The sequence below is a fragment of the Solanum dulcamara genome, chromosome 9 (assembly GCF_947179165.1).
Source record: "Solanum dulcamara chromosome 9, daSolDulc1.2, whole genome shotgun sequence".
Classification (NCBI taxonomy): domain Eukaryota; kingdom Viridiplantae; phylum Streptophyta; class Magnoliopsida; order Solanales; family Solanaceae; genus Solanum; species Solanum dulcamara.
The window spans coordinates 12649816-12664453 of NC_077245.1; the positions used below are offsets into that span (position 1 = coordinate 12649816).

The 14638-nt window shown below is 36.9% G+C and overlaps 1 protein-coding gene across 3 annotated transcripts; it reads right to left on the bottom strand.

Annotated features, from left to right (window-relative positions):
* Positions 1-601: 601 nt before the first annotated feature.
* On the bottom strand, positions 602-11517 carry LOC129903727 (uncharacterized). Of its 3 annotated transcripts, XM_055979269.1 has the most exons (13): positions 11268-11515; positions 11114-11179; positions 10375-10440; positions 10222-10297; positions 9674-9751; positions 9128-9225; positions 8463-8536; positions 4909-4996; positions 4681-4838; positions 4280-4322; positions 3877-3942; positions 1234-1311; positions 602-1009 (listed from the first exon to the last, which is right to left on the bottom strand). In XM_055979269.1, the coding sequence occupies exons 1-13, from the start codon at positions 11367-11369 to the stop codon at positions 914-916; spliced, it is 1089 nt and encodes a 362-aa protein (XP_055835244.1). In that variant the 5' UTR covers positions 11370-11515; the 3' UTR covers positions 602-913. The 3 variants fall into 3 exon arrangements, with proteins under 3 accessions (XP_055835244.1, XP_055835245.1, XP_055835246.1); XM_055979270.1 differs by lacking the exon at positions 3877-3942 and having other exon boundaries at positions 11268-11517; XM_055979271.1 differs by lacking the exons at positions 602-1009; positions 1234-1311; positions 3877-3942 and adding an exon at positions 3949-4182 and having other exon boundaries at positions 11268-11517.
* Positions 11518-14638: the final 3121 nt, after the last annotated feature.

The following is a 14638-nucleotide window of genomic DNA, read 5'->3' on the forward strand; positions in this document are numbered from 1 at the left end:
CAATTCCATAGGCATTGGAGGGGTTGGTCTAGATAAAGCTAGGTCCATATTAAGTATTGGCCAAAAAATATAAATTTTTTGGGTGGGACCCACCCCCCACAACCCACCTAGCTTATTGGAACTCTAAATTCTTCATAGCGTCCAAAAAATAATTGAGAAGAAATAAATTACTTAATTTCAAGTTGATCTTGTCTCCTCAATGCTTACATATCTTGACCTTTGACCTTTGAAAGATTAATCTAAAAATTGACTTGCTCAATCTGCAGAAAATTTGATCCAAACAATTGAAACTATTACATTTCTATCCAATTCCACATATTAGTCATTTTGATTAGTTTTTCTCAAAATATTTGAAATTGTAAAAAGTAAAAAGTCATTTATTACTTCATTTTAAGTAAGACATGTAAGAAAGAAATGTTTATTAAGATTATTGTGTCTCTTACTTAAGTGTGCAAAATAATCAAAAAAAAAAGTAGAGGAGGAAATGCAAATAGCCCTTTTAAGAACCTCCTACTTAAAAAATATTTCACATTCATATATTGATTTAAAGTTTAACCGTCTCATAATCATATTCAAATTTGTTGGTTCTACAAGCCAAATCTCAAGCCCAAATATCTTAATGGGCATATAATTGCAAATGCAGTAATATCACCAAAAAGCAACGCTCTCATTGTAAGATAAGCAAATACTTGTATGCTAAATTTGATTTTCGTTTTGAGGGTGAATTTGACTTTTCAGGACAAGTTCAAGGTGTATTTGATGTCTTTTCTCTCTATATATTTCAGGAAAAACCACCACAACATGATAATGTAAAGTATAAATATCATTACACCAATAATAATTCTAGGGCGTATGCCTTGGGACTCGCCCCAAAAACGAATTTGAAAACATTAGTTGCAGCAGGGACATCTAGTCATTTTGGCAGGTGTAATGTGTTCACTCCATGTATATCAGCCACAAATATGCTACCTGAGTCGGACCAACCCCCCAAGAGATCCCTGTCTGAACACTGTCAAAATAACATGTTAAAAACAATTAGATGAAATAAATGGAGGTGGAATAACAAGGACAAGTTTCATAGGACGCTGGCATGTTAGATCTCATACAAAAGTAAATTTTCTCATCATTGCTGATCCATTTCCATTGAAGGAATTGAATTGGTGGTGGTATTTGTACCAAACTAGCCAAGCAGAGTAGGATAATTTGTATAATACGTTTAAACCTTGCTCATACCTTACTAAATCCGAGCCAATTAGAATCTCCTCGATAAGAAAATATTTTCTTGCTATCTCGCCATCGTCCACAGACAACCTGTGAAGAAGTATATATCAAATCTGCTATTAAACAACAGAGTCATAGGAAGTATATAGGTTATCTAATCCTTGCAGGTCATACCTGCAGACTGCAGTTCAAATTAATGGCTCTCTCAAGTATCCCAAGAAAAGGAGAAAATGAAAAGGGTATAAAGAAACACTAGAATTATGGCTATTATGAGGAACAAATATCCAAATGCACTATGTATAGCATGAAGTTCAAATGAAAGTCTAGATCAATGATTTCAGCTCCTGAGAAAAGTAGAGAAGATTCTGAAAAGGAAATAATAGAAAATAGTAAGTCTATCTATATAATATATTCCGGTGAAGAAACGCTTAGTCTTGATAATGCAGATGCAGTGGGTCAAGAAGCGGAAAACAATGTACCCTGCTCCTCTTCCCCTTGAATTCTAGCTGCACTAGAAATTACTCCTGAGAAACCATCGATGTGGTACATGACCATAAATTATCGAGTAATAGAACCATTGATGTGCTTCGATATCACATTATTTTGTTGTCATACTGTTCATTCCTATGTATGTTGGATACTGCTCTTTATTTCACATTATTTCGTTGTTGTTACTGCCCTTATTTCTGTATCCCCTTGGGCAATACCCAACATACATATGCACGATATGCATAATAAAGAGCAGTATCCAAACTTCTTTATTTCCAAAACTGCTTGCATATGCTTTATTTTAAGTCGAGGGTCTATCGGAAACAACCTATATATCTCTATGAGGCAGAGGTAAGGTTACATTGTAACCTTCCCAGAGCCCACTTGTGGGTAGGGGTGGGCGTTCGGTATTCGGTTCGGTATTTTCAAAGTTCGGGTTCGGTAATTCGGTAATCGGTAATTCAAAGTATATACCAAATACCGAACTTTCAAACTTCGGTTCGGTAATTCGGTAATCGGTAAATAAAACTTCGGTTCGGTACGGTATTCGGTAATACCATATTTTTTTAATAGTTAATATACAATAAAAATTTATCCGCATTTAATATTTACATTAACCTAAAGAATACATATCTTAACTTACATTTTTATTACTACACCATAATCAAGTAATATATGCATTTTAACTTGCCGAATATCGAAATCGAAATTGCTTGTAAGCCACATTCTACGGAGGAGAAATGATACATCGTAAACAAAGAGAAAATAATTTATGAATCGATACAGAATAAAAAAAAATATTACCATGTAATAAAAATAATGAAAAAGAGTGAAAACAAAAATCTCTAATATATCATACATAATTTTTATACATATATTTTTCTTTGAATTATCCAAAAACTCTACATCACTGCACTAATTATTAATTAGTTCCTGCAAAGATATGAACGAGTTGGAATATTTCGTTTTCAATGTAACTACCAAACAATTTATGTAGATAACTAACGTGGAAATCATGCAAAGTGAAATTAGAATTCTTAATCAATTGCATAAATTTGAAATTAGAATTTATAATTTTTACATGTACATGAATTAAATTTTAGCAGTTATCCATAATGTACGTGTAAGTGTGCATATAATGATATAATATACGGTAAACGTGAGAAAGTTGAAATGAAAATGGTAAGGGAAATGAAAAAATGAGATAGTTTCCTCTTATTATACTCTTATTTTTTGGTAATTTTTTTTCAGTTTTTTTGTAAAAAAAAAAATAAAAAAAAAAAAAAAATTAAAAAGTTCGGTATTCGGGAAATCCCGAATACCGAAACCAAAATCCCGAATACCGAAATCGAAATACCGAAATATCAATTTCGGTACCGAATACCGAACCGAAATACCGAATTACCGAATACCGAAATACCGAAATAGCCGGTTCGGTTCGGTAATTCGGTTTTCGATATTTTATGCCCAGCCCTACTTGTGGGTATATACTGGGTGTGTTGTTCTTGTTGTTGTACACAATGTCTTTCTAGCCCTCGAGACTACACAAAATAGATGACAGTATCATTTCAGGGAGCAATAGACTGGCGGGAGGTCACTATGTTGAGAATGATGTTTCAAAATTTGCAATAGTTATGGCCATGTTAAAGGAGAAAAAGAAGAAAAAAATCTGCAGAAGAAAACAACTAGAATAAAAAGAACAAGGTACCATGTACAGTTTGCTTTATGCTTTTACATTTTGAGAAGGTTAAGATTTGCTTGATGCTTTTACTATGAACACAAAATGGAGTAATAACATTTTAATCATGGCAGATAGAACATGCAACCAACCATATGGGGAGATATTGACTTACAACCTTTATATCAACTTTAGAGCTTTAGATCCCTGGATAAGAAGGAAGAGAGAAAATTTCTAATTTTGGTATAAGTTGTCACTTTTGGATTTTAACAGGAAGCACTATGTTTCAAGAAAATGAGGTTACAAGTTGGATTAATGAAAAAAGATTATGAACATTTTTCAAGGATTGTCTAGTAGCTGTGTTGAAATTTGATCTAATGGCTACTACGTTCTACGGAAGGGAGGATATGTGTTGTAGTAAAGATGAAACTCAGATTTTCTATTTAAGATTCATGAAAACTATGAAAGGTTAGTTGTGAAATAGTCACCTCATAGTCAACTCCTTGTACATAGACATATTCAGGATCAACAGAAGAGAAAGCAAGTCCAGTTATCTGTAGCAGCATGAGACATTATAGCAATTATAACACAAAGCATAGATATAATGAAGAATCACGACAGAGAAGATGCACAGGAAGGATATGGAAAAATAACCCAAAAAGAATGTTACTTGAGATTGAGGTACCAAAAAAGAGATGAAATAAAACTTTGACCAGACAACTTCATTCAATTGTGGCCTCACTTGAGATAAGGATACTATTGGCTGGACTTCTTTTTAGAGATTCCTTTGATACCTTATTGATAGAAATCAACTACTAAGATATTAATAAATGTGTGTATATGTGTGTGTGAGAGAGAGGGGGGAGGGAGGAGGGGGGAGGACAAGATTACCTCATACTTAGAGCAGTTAAGCCATCTCGACACTGCTGTCCACCTGCAATAGAAATGTATATATATATCAGTGTGTTGGGGAAATAAATCAACCCTCTCACACAACCAAACCTGCCGGGAACTATGTTTCCCATCAGGACTCTGAAGCAAACATAGAAAGCTGAGAAAATTATAGATTTCAATATAATTTGAAAGTGTGAACATATTCTAGTGCTAGAACTGGCAATATTCCTTTCAAAAGAATGCACAAGACAAGAAATATATGAGATAACAGACAAGATCAAATTACTTAACATAGTATATTCCAAGTTATGTGAAATTTCATGAAGTACACATGCGCACTGTAAGATAAACACTAAAACAACCACTAAAAGCAAAGTAAAGCCTTATGAGGAGATAACCTGCGAGGATCATAGACAGTTACAGTGCGATCAGCTCCACCTGCCGCAATAGTACCTTTTGAAGAATCACAGACTGCATACAAGTTATCTCCTACAGATCCACAGATTCGATGCACACAACCACCCTTTTCTTTCATTCGCAAGTCCCATATTGTCAGCTGCAGCAAGTATGGAGTGCAGAGAATGAAAAGGATCAGCAAAGAAAATAAAAAAACATAGAAACATTACCTGGCAACCTTCTCCAACTGCTAATACAGAACTTCCACCGCCTAAAGCCAAATTTTGCATGAAGATAAGTGAAGATGGATTCCATAATCTGCAATGTGATTTTCTTCCTCGAATAAATTTCTCAAAGATATTTAAGCCAAACAAAAAAAGAGAGTTCACAAATTAAATTATTTGTCATCTGAAAGACCATGTGTGTCAAAAATGCAATCTAAGATCTTAGATACCAAAGCTTCTACATACTGCAACCTGCAAACAACCAACTCATGCTCACTAACTTAGGTACCAACATGAATATTTGCTTTCATAGGGAGACATTATCGAAAATGCTACCGCGATGGGAAAGGGCCATGAGTATAAGATTCAGTCTGTGTAGAGTTCCGATCTCCTCAGAAGCATCAGTCATTTCCCTCTGTAAAACTGGGATAAAGTTCAGCCAAAACATCTCGATTCAAAATAAATTCATGAGGCCATGTAAACCATAAAATAAATGCTGATATTGTGTTTCCAATTGCTGTGCCTCTTTTCTTAGACCCTTCAGCTGTTCAGATCCAAATAGTGCCTTGACTGAGGAAACATTACCCAAATTCGATTCACCAATTTTTTTTCCAAATATTAACAAGCAGAAATACTCTAGTAATATGGAAATATCCCGTTCTGTGAACATAGTAGCTAAATAATCCCAACGTGTTACATAAGGCAAATATTGTATAATTGTTCGGTTTCCCGCAATTTTCTCCATCCCTCTATGTAAAACTCCAAAAATGTTCAGGAATAAATTCGAGAGTTGACAAGCAATTCGATAGTGGATAAAAAGAGACCCTGTATCTTCAATACTTTCTTCAAAATAAAAAAAAGGATCTGCAGCAGCCCACAGGTATTAATGCCTCTTTTCTTCGATAAAAAAGAACAATACCTCTTTTCTGAAGATTTTGACGTGCAACTGCATCATGGGCCACAAACGCTAGGATAAAAGGATTTCTGCTTTAAAAATCTCTCCAAGACCGCTGTTTCCCATTTTCTGGACAAGTAACTAGAGTTCTGTAGAAGACTGTGACATGTAAAGATACCATTTTTGCCTGTTCCCAGACAACAGGCTCTTCAGCTCAATTGAATAGTGCAGGAACTCAAGAAATTGTCTTCTGTATTTTCTAGCAAAACTAAAGAGATCAGGGTATAGGTCTTTCACAGGGGGATGCCTCATCCATGCATTATGCCAAAAATAGAGATTTCTTGTATCTCCGACTTTGAAGTTGGTTTCCACAAACCAGAGCTTCTCACTGTTTCCTGAAGTGCTTCCGAATACCAAATCCACAGGTTCAGAGGTCAACTTTGTGCACCATAGATCTTTTTGACCAAATTTAGCAACAACTACCTTCCTCCAGAAAGCATTTTCCTCGTGGTTAAATCTCCATGTCACTTGGGCTTTTATTTTATGCTCTTAAGATTCCTAATGCCTGGATCCCATCTTCCTTGCTAGGTGTAAATATTTTTGACCTGTCTAGATAGAATTACTTTTCTCTTTGTTCCCTTCCCATAAGAAATTTCTTCTAGCCCTGTCTTCCTCTATCCATGCTGGCATAGCAATAAAGATGTTGCATAGTTTGGGGGAGCATCCATCACGCTGTTTATTAAAGTCAGTCTCCCACATAATATAAGGATTCCCTTTTCAATTTGACAGCTTCTTCTCCACCTTTTCAATCACTCCACTACAGATGTTTGCTCATTTTAAGGCTACACCAAAGATGTATGCCTAAGTACATAGTTAGTTAAAGATCCAATATTACTTCCCAAATTAACAGCCAGTTCTCAAGCTTCTGGACTTCAGGAAAGAGGGAACTTTGTCCAGATTCATATCAAGTCTAGAGAAGGCCAAAACCAAAGATAGATAATTCTATATACTCAACCTGTCTACTATCTGTATCACATATTATGAGAATGTCATCAGCAAATATTAGGTAAGGTGATAGATTGCCAAAGAATTGACACTTCCTCTCTCAATGTCAAGTGCATGGCTTTCTTTAGCATCAAACTAGTATCATCCACTGTCATTATAACAAAGAAAGGTGACGAGGATCACCTTGTCTTAACCCTCTGTCTGTATAGAACAAACCCTCTGAAGAGCCATTGGTAAGCAGAAATGCAACTGATGCAGTTTATCCATTTCAGTAAGTGCCATTTCTCTTATCAGAGCAGAAAATTCCAATTAATATGATTGAAAGCTTTTTCTATATCAGGTTTGATGATTACCCCAGCCTTACTTGCCTCCTTCTCTCCTCGTTTGGTCGGGAACGAGTTATCCCACCATGTATATGGGATAACTTATCCCATCACTATGGTATAAATGGTGGGATAAGTTATCCAACTTGCCAACCAAACAAGACACCAAAATTTTATCCCTGGACTTTTTTTAATCCCAAACTATTTATGTTTATCCCTTGCACCAAACGACCCCTAAGCGTTCATTTGTGATTCAGGCAGTATTTACAATCTATAGACTCCCTTTTTATGAATGTTGTTTGTGTATCAGCCATGAGCTTCTTCAGAACGATGAATTGTGGAAGCTCCCCAGTAGGTTGACAGGCTTAAAATCCTCAAGTTTTTCAATCTCATTATTCTTAGGTATCATCATGCAAATGTACGAGAGATGAAGCTTTTCTCGATTTTTTAAAATTTGTGGATTGCATGCAGAAGCTCTCCCCTAATTATGGCAGAATGATGTCGTGAGAATATTAGCGCTAGGGGCTTATACCTTTGCATTTTAATTGCTTCGTCCTCCTCCTATTCACTAGAAAATCTTCGAAACCAATTCCCTTCTTCCTCGTAAATTTTGGGGATATCTTCTGTCCAAAGGAGAGTCTATTAGACAGGTTCCTTATATAGATTGACTCATATCTCTTTTTTTATGGCTTCCTGATCTTCAGGCAATCCTCCATCAATCAATAATCCATCTGTTTCTATCACCTTGTGGAAGCCACACGCACCAAAACTTCTGCCACAAGTTATTTCTTCCAACCTGGCTAGATTTTGCAGTTCCAGTTGTGTCTTTACGAAAACAGTAATTTAATCCACAAAACCAAGGTTTGCAGAAACGACTATTCATTTCAATGTTATCTCCTCCTCTTAAAGTCTGATTTGTTTATATCTGTCTTTTTTTGAAAATTGGTAAGGTTGTATTCTTCAGCATTAAGGATACGCTGGCTACCTCCAAAAAGGGAATTTGTTTATATCTGTCATTAGTACTTAAATCAGCATCTGGCAATAGTTTACTGGTTTTCTTTTCTATTTTTTATCAGCAACATTGCCTAAAAGGCCCAAGGTAACAGAAAAGCTTTCATGGTAGTAGTAGTCTAGCAATGCCTCCAAGAAAGAATAAAACAAGTCCAGGCTATCCAGAAAGGATATATGAATGCTAGATGTATGATTTTTTGTAACATGCTTCTGTACATATAAACAATTTCTCAAAACTGGAAAGCATAGTAACAAAGATAGAATGAAAAGTTTGAGATGATAATGTAAGCAATCTACCTGTCACCGAAGCAAAGATAAGTACTTACGGACGTAATGTGCGGACATGAATATCTTGGTCATAGACATCAATGGTTTTAGAGAAACTGTGAGCCACGGCTGCCTGAGGTAAAAGGCCAGAAAATACTGAAATTTAGGCAGAAGGCAAGAAATATGCCACAAATGAAACATTTACTCTTAAAAAGAGGGGAAAAAACAGGAAATGAAAGTGCAGAAGAACAAAAGCAACCGTCTAATTTTCCTTCCAAGGTTCAAATCATCAACTTAAAAGTGCTTAGAGTTACTGTTACAAGTTCCAGAAGAAAAAAGAAGGTGCTTTAGAGTTCATTTGAATAGCCAATATGATATCAAGAATAACACACTGTTCTAATCAGGTACATTGACCAACAAGTTCTTGTAGCTTAGTAAGCTAGTGTCACATGGAGCAAAAAAAAAAAGGCAATGCTACATTCAAAGATGAGGAGATTCTGATGCCAGTCAATGCCATCATTTTAAATTTCTCAGTAAACGGTAGAGGTTGAAAAAGGCAGACTAGTCTATCTGGAGAATTCTCAGGCAAAGGACACAAGCTACATTGAAGCACGATGGAAAATACACAACAAGAAAAGGATTTCAAACTAGTCAGCTGACAAGGACAACACATCAGCATTAATGATTACAGATTCCAACCTAGGAGACATATGAGATGAAATACCATGGACCATTGAGTGGGATTGAAGCACAGGCCTGCCCAGCTACCTTCTCCAACACTGTAATCTCGAGGAGAGACAGAATATGTAAGCCTGTTGATATCTAGAATATGAGGAATTCATCAAGCTGTAACCCAAGTATCATGATAGAATAAATGTGGGAATAACTCATCAGCAAAAGTCATGGGTGGTCCACGTCAATAAAATTACACAATTTCTCTTAGATCTACTTTAATTAGCAAAAGCATCAGTTTCTCAAATCAAGTTGATAAACTATTTCACTTATATGCCAAGTAATAGTAAACATAGCATCTTTACTGAAGATTCTTTAGTTAAATTATAAGTAGCAAAACCAAACTATTAAGTGAGCACATCGGACCCCATAATTGGTAAATTTAGTTATTAATTAACAGCTGCCTTACGCCTATATCGATGGAGAAAATTTAGGTTTAACAGAAGGTAAACCAAAATATCAACTCTGAGATTCTGCTAATTTTTAACAGAATCCCTCACCGTAAAGCTAAGTAATGAAAAAGAAATGGGAAAGATACCGTCGCCACTGGCATCCAATCTAGAGACAATAAGGTGACCATAAGAATCCACGCTTCCCAGAATTGAGCAACCAGAGCCTGTAGAGAGCTAGACAGAGCATTAAGTTGTTGAAAGGTAAAGAGTAGCTGCTTCAAATACGTAAAAGAAATTATTTGTAAACTAATGGACTGTAGTAGCAATAAGCACCGTGCAGCCAAAAAAAAATAGTGAAGTTAGTAGAGGAATAATAGCAGCAAGTTCTTAAAGAAATAGAGGTAGAAAAGACCGCAGCATGATGCAATACCAACTTACGTAAGAAAAACTACAACAACAATTTTACAATTCAAAGATATGATATAACAGGCCATATCTTTTTCTCTTTTCTAATTTCCCCTTCTGTCACTATTTCTATATTATCTCTCTCTCTCTCTCTCATTCCTTAGGAAGATTATTTCAGAATAAGAGAATAATAACAAGAAGCTTTTCAGAATATTGCAAAGGGCTGCCAAAATTAAAAATGCCAGGCAACTCAAGGAAAACAGATATGCAACATGTCTCCATATCTTACTTTCAGTTTCAGCTAGCACTATACTTTGGATTTCTGATCGATGCGGGCAGTGATTGACCACTGAAGCCTCTAGAACCTTCACATCAAAAATATTAGTAAGCTACTTCACAATTTACATCTTTCATCATGATAGAAGAAATGTCGAGTTTACACCTCACATTGTTCAGGAATTAGAAGGTCCTCCTTGCCTAGATTGAGCAATGAATTTTCCATTGGAATCTGTACAGTGAAAATGAAAATAAAAATGAACTACCGTTGCTTCTTAATCCAACATGTTTATCAACACATTTAGTAAAGGTTAGCCAGCTAATAGCCTTCAAGCATGTTTGTGAAGTCAATATGAATTCATCATCATTTATAGACCAGATAAGTACAACAATTATAACTGAGGAAGAAGTGGTGTAACTACATGATAACAATATACAGCTCCAATCCAACAGGGCTTATCTCTGTCTCACTATCACTTCTAATTTACCTTCACAAACGAAAAGTGGAAATGGGTGGGTATGTTCATCTTAGACATGCAAGTGATGAAATTATAATCACTGTAAAGAGAATTTCAACTGCTTTCTCTTAAATGGGGCAAGCAAGAGAATAGTTGCAACTCAATTTATCTTACTGGAATTCAACAGACAAATCAAACGGACTAGCGAAAGTATGTTCCAGTGAGGACCTCAATAAAGATTAGGAGAAGAAAAACTGTAACCTGAATAATAATACATCATTATATGCATGTATAGTATATTGCCATTACCTTTTCATTTCCACTGTTTCTTTCTCTATACTACTTTCTACTGTTACTTCTTTGAGTTGAGGTTTCTATCAAAAATACCAAGTTGTGATTTTTGACAAGCACTAATTCAAAATTCTTGCCATTTTGAAAAGAACTTACAAGAAGTCTGTAAATGCGGGAAGCAGAAGCAATGTAGACCCAACAAGAAGAATTATCATCATTGATCTGATCTCAAAACAAAAAGAAAGGAAAAGAGTTAAATTGAATTGGGTATGGAAAAAAATTGGATTTAGGGGAAAGGGAATTAACGGACATGAAGGGCAAGACGAGTAGACTGAAGGTTGCCAGGAGATGGGTGCTCTATAAGAGTCGAAGGAACCGCTGCTTTCTTCAAACACTTTGCCTTCAACTCCATGAGTTTCAATTCTTCTCCTCCTCCTTCAACTTCAATAATTATGGATACTTGTTTTGCTTTCCCTTTTCTGCCGGCTTGCTGTAAGTTTTTGAAACAAAAACCCCAACAGTTCTAATCCAACCCCAATAAACCTAACACTATACTTACATGCTACTTACCTATTATTTCATAATTGTATTGTTGTAATTTAAAAAATAAAATATAAAGTAGACCTATTATAAAATAAAAAATTAATCTCATAAGGTTGTTGTCACGAAAGTCCATAATCTCATTGTTGCTCATTACATAATCTCATAGGGTCGCTGTCAGGAAAGTCTATAGAATTTGTGAAGAGCCTTAGGAGGACAAAGATTAATATAGCTTGTGTTCAGGAGACTAGATGGGTAGGCACCAAAGCTCGAAATGTGGACGGGTTTAAATTATGATATTCAAGAAGCTCTAGAGATAGGAATGGAGTAGGTATCCTAGTTGACACGGATCTTAGAGAGTGTGTGGTGGAGGTAAAGAGGATCAGCGATAGGATGATGTTGATTAAGCTAGTTATAGGCAGACTTATTGTGAACGTTGTTAGTGCAGATGCGCCTCATGTTGGCCTAGATGAAGAAGTCAAAAGACTCTTTTGGGAGGGTTTGGATGAGGTAGTGAGGAGTATACCGAGTATCGAAAAGATTTTTATTGGTGGAGATTTCAATGGTCATATCGGTACAACTTCAAATGATTTTGATGATGTCCATGGAGGCCTTGGTTTTGGAGTGAGAAATGGCAGCGGGGTATCTCTTCTGGAGTTTGTCAAAGCCTTTGAGTTGGTTATCGCTAAATCGTGTTTTCTGAAGAGGGAAAATCAATTGGTTACCTTTAGTAGCACGATAACTAGGACTCAGATTGACTACTTACTCCTCCAGAAGGGTGATAGAGACTTTTGTAAGGATTGCAAGGTTATTCCGAGTGAAAATATTACTACCCAACATAAGTTTTTGGTAATGGACTTGGAGATTAAGAGGGATAGGAGAAAGAAGACCCTTTATGACCGGCCGAGGATTAGATGGGGGGCCTAATTCCCGTTCTTTCTCGGGAGATAGGGGAGAAGTTGACGGGCTCAGGGGCCTGGAGCAATAGTGGTGATGCGAATGACATGTGGGACATGACAGCTGGTTGCATTAGAAAAGCATCTACCGAGGTTCTAGGGGTATCGAGAGGTATATTCGGTGGTCGCCAAGGAGATTGGTGGTGGAATGAAGAAGTACAAGGCAAAGTGAAAGCCAAGAAGGTTGCTTATACGAAATGGATGAAGTGTGTGGATGAGGAGGAGAAGAGTAGGCTTAAAGATATCTATAAAAAAAGAAGACGGAAGTGAAGTCAGCAGTCACCAGTGCTAAGACGACAACTTTTGAACGCTTATATGTAGAGTTACGAGAAAAAGGTGGAGATAAGAGATTGTATAGGCTTATCAAAGTGAGAGAGATAAAATCCCGCGATCTGGATCTAGTAAAGTGCATCAAGGACGAGGAAGGTGAAGTGTTAGTGGATGACGCCTCCATCAAGCAAAGGTGGCAGGCTTACTTACACAGTTTCTTAAATGAAAAAGGAGACAGTGACATTGTACTGGGTGATTTAGCGCACTCTCAAAGTCTTCGAGACTTTGGGTACTGCAGGTGTTTTAGGATTGAGGGGGTTAGACGAGCTACTAGCAGGATGAGGAAGGGGAAAGCTATCGGGACCGATAAGATTCCGGTGGACTTTTAGAAGAGCACTGACAAGGCAGGTGTGGAATGGTTGACTAAGTTGTTTAATGTTATTTTGAAGATTGTCAAGATGCCCGATGAATGGAGATGGAGCACTATGGTTCCACTATACAAGAATAAGGGTGATATCCAAAACTGTAATAATTATAGGAGGATCAAATTGTTAAGCCACACTATGAAGATTTGGGAGAGAGTAGTGGAGATGAAGGTGAGGAGAGGAGTGTCTATCTCAGAGAATTAATTCGGATTCTTATCGGGGCAATCGACTACTGAAGCAATCCATCTTATGCGAAGACTGGTGGAGAAATTTAGACAAAGAAAAAGGGATCTTCATATGGTATTCATTAATATTGAAAAGGTTTATGAAAAAGTTCCGAGGGATGTTCTCTGAAGGTGCCTGGAGGCTAAAGGTGTTCCGTTGGTGTATATTAGAGCGATAAAGGACATGTATGATGGATCCAAGACTCGAGTTAGGAGAATGGGAGGTGACTCGGAGCATTTTCCTATTGAGATGGGACTACATCAGGGATTTGTACTGAGTCCTTTCATTTTTCCCTTGTGATAGATAAGCTGACACGGTCTATTCAAGAGGAGGTTCCATGGTGTATGTTATTTGCGGACGGCATAGTTTTGATTGATGAGACTTGGGAGAGAGTTAATGATAGGTTGGAGGTTTGGAGACATACTCTGGAGTCGAAAGGATTTAGATTAAGCAGGACCAAAACTGAATACTTAAAGTACAAATTCAGTGGTGCGATGGATGAAGAGGGCATAGAAGTGATGCTTGCCACTCAGCCTATCCCCAAGACTGGAAGCTTTAAATACCTTGGATCCATCAACCAGAACAGTAGGGACATCGAAAAGGATGTCACGCATCGCATTGGGGCAGCGTGGTTGAAATTGAGGCTAGCCTCTAGAGTCTTGTGTGACAAGAAAGTACCATATAAACTTAAAGGTAAGTTCTATAGAATGGTGGTTAGACCGGTGTTGTTATACGGAGTGGAGTGCTAGCCGGTAAAAAAATCTCATGTCTAGAAGATGCATGTTGCGGAGATGAGAAAGCTGAGATGGATATGTGGACACACTAGTAGTGATAAGATTAGGAATGAGGTCATTCGGGAGAAGGTGGGAGTGACCTCTATGGCAGACAAGATGAGAGAAGCGAGACTGAGATGGTTTGGACGTGTGCAGAGAAGGGGTATCGATGCCCCAGTTAGAAGGTACGGCGATTGGATTTGGGGGCTATGCGGAGAGGTAGGGGTAGACCAAAAAAATATTGGGAAGAGGTGATTAGATAAGATATGACACTACTCCATATCAACGAGGACATGACCTTAGATAGAAAATAGTGGAGGTCGTGAATTATGGTAGAAGGCTAGTAGAGGTAGAATGGTATCTTGCTATTTGTCGATTTAGGGTGGTTGTAGGTCTAGGCATGCCATTAGAGTTGCGGTGTTTTGTTTTGTTTTGATTACCATATTACATTTTTATCATTATTGTCCTGGTCTTGTAAAATTTGCATCATTT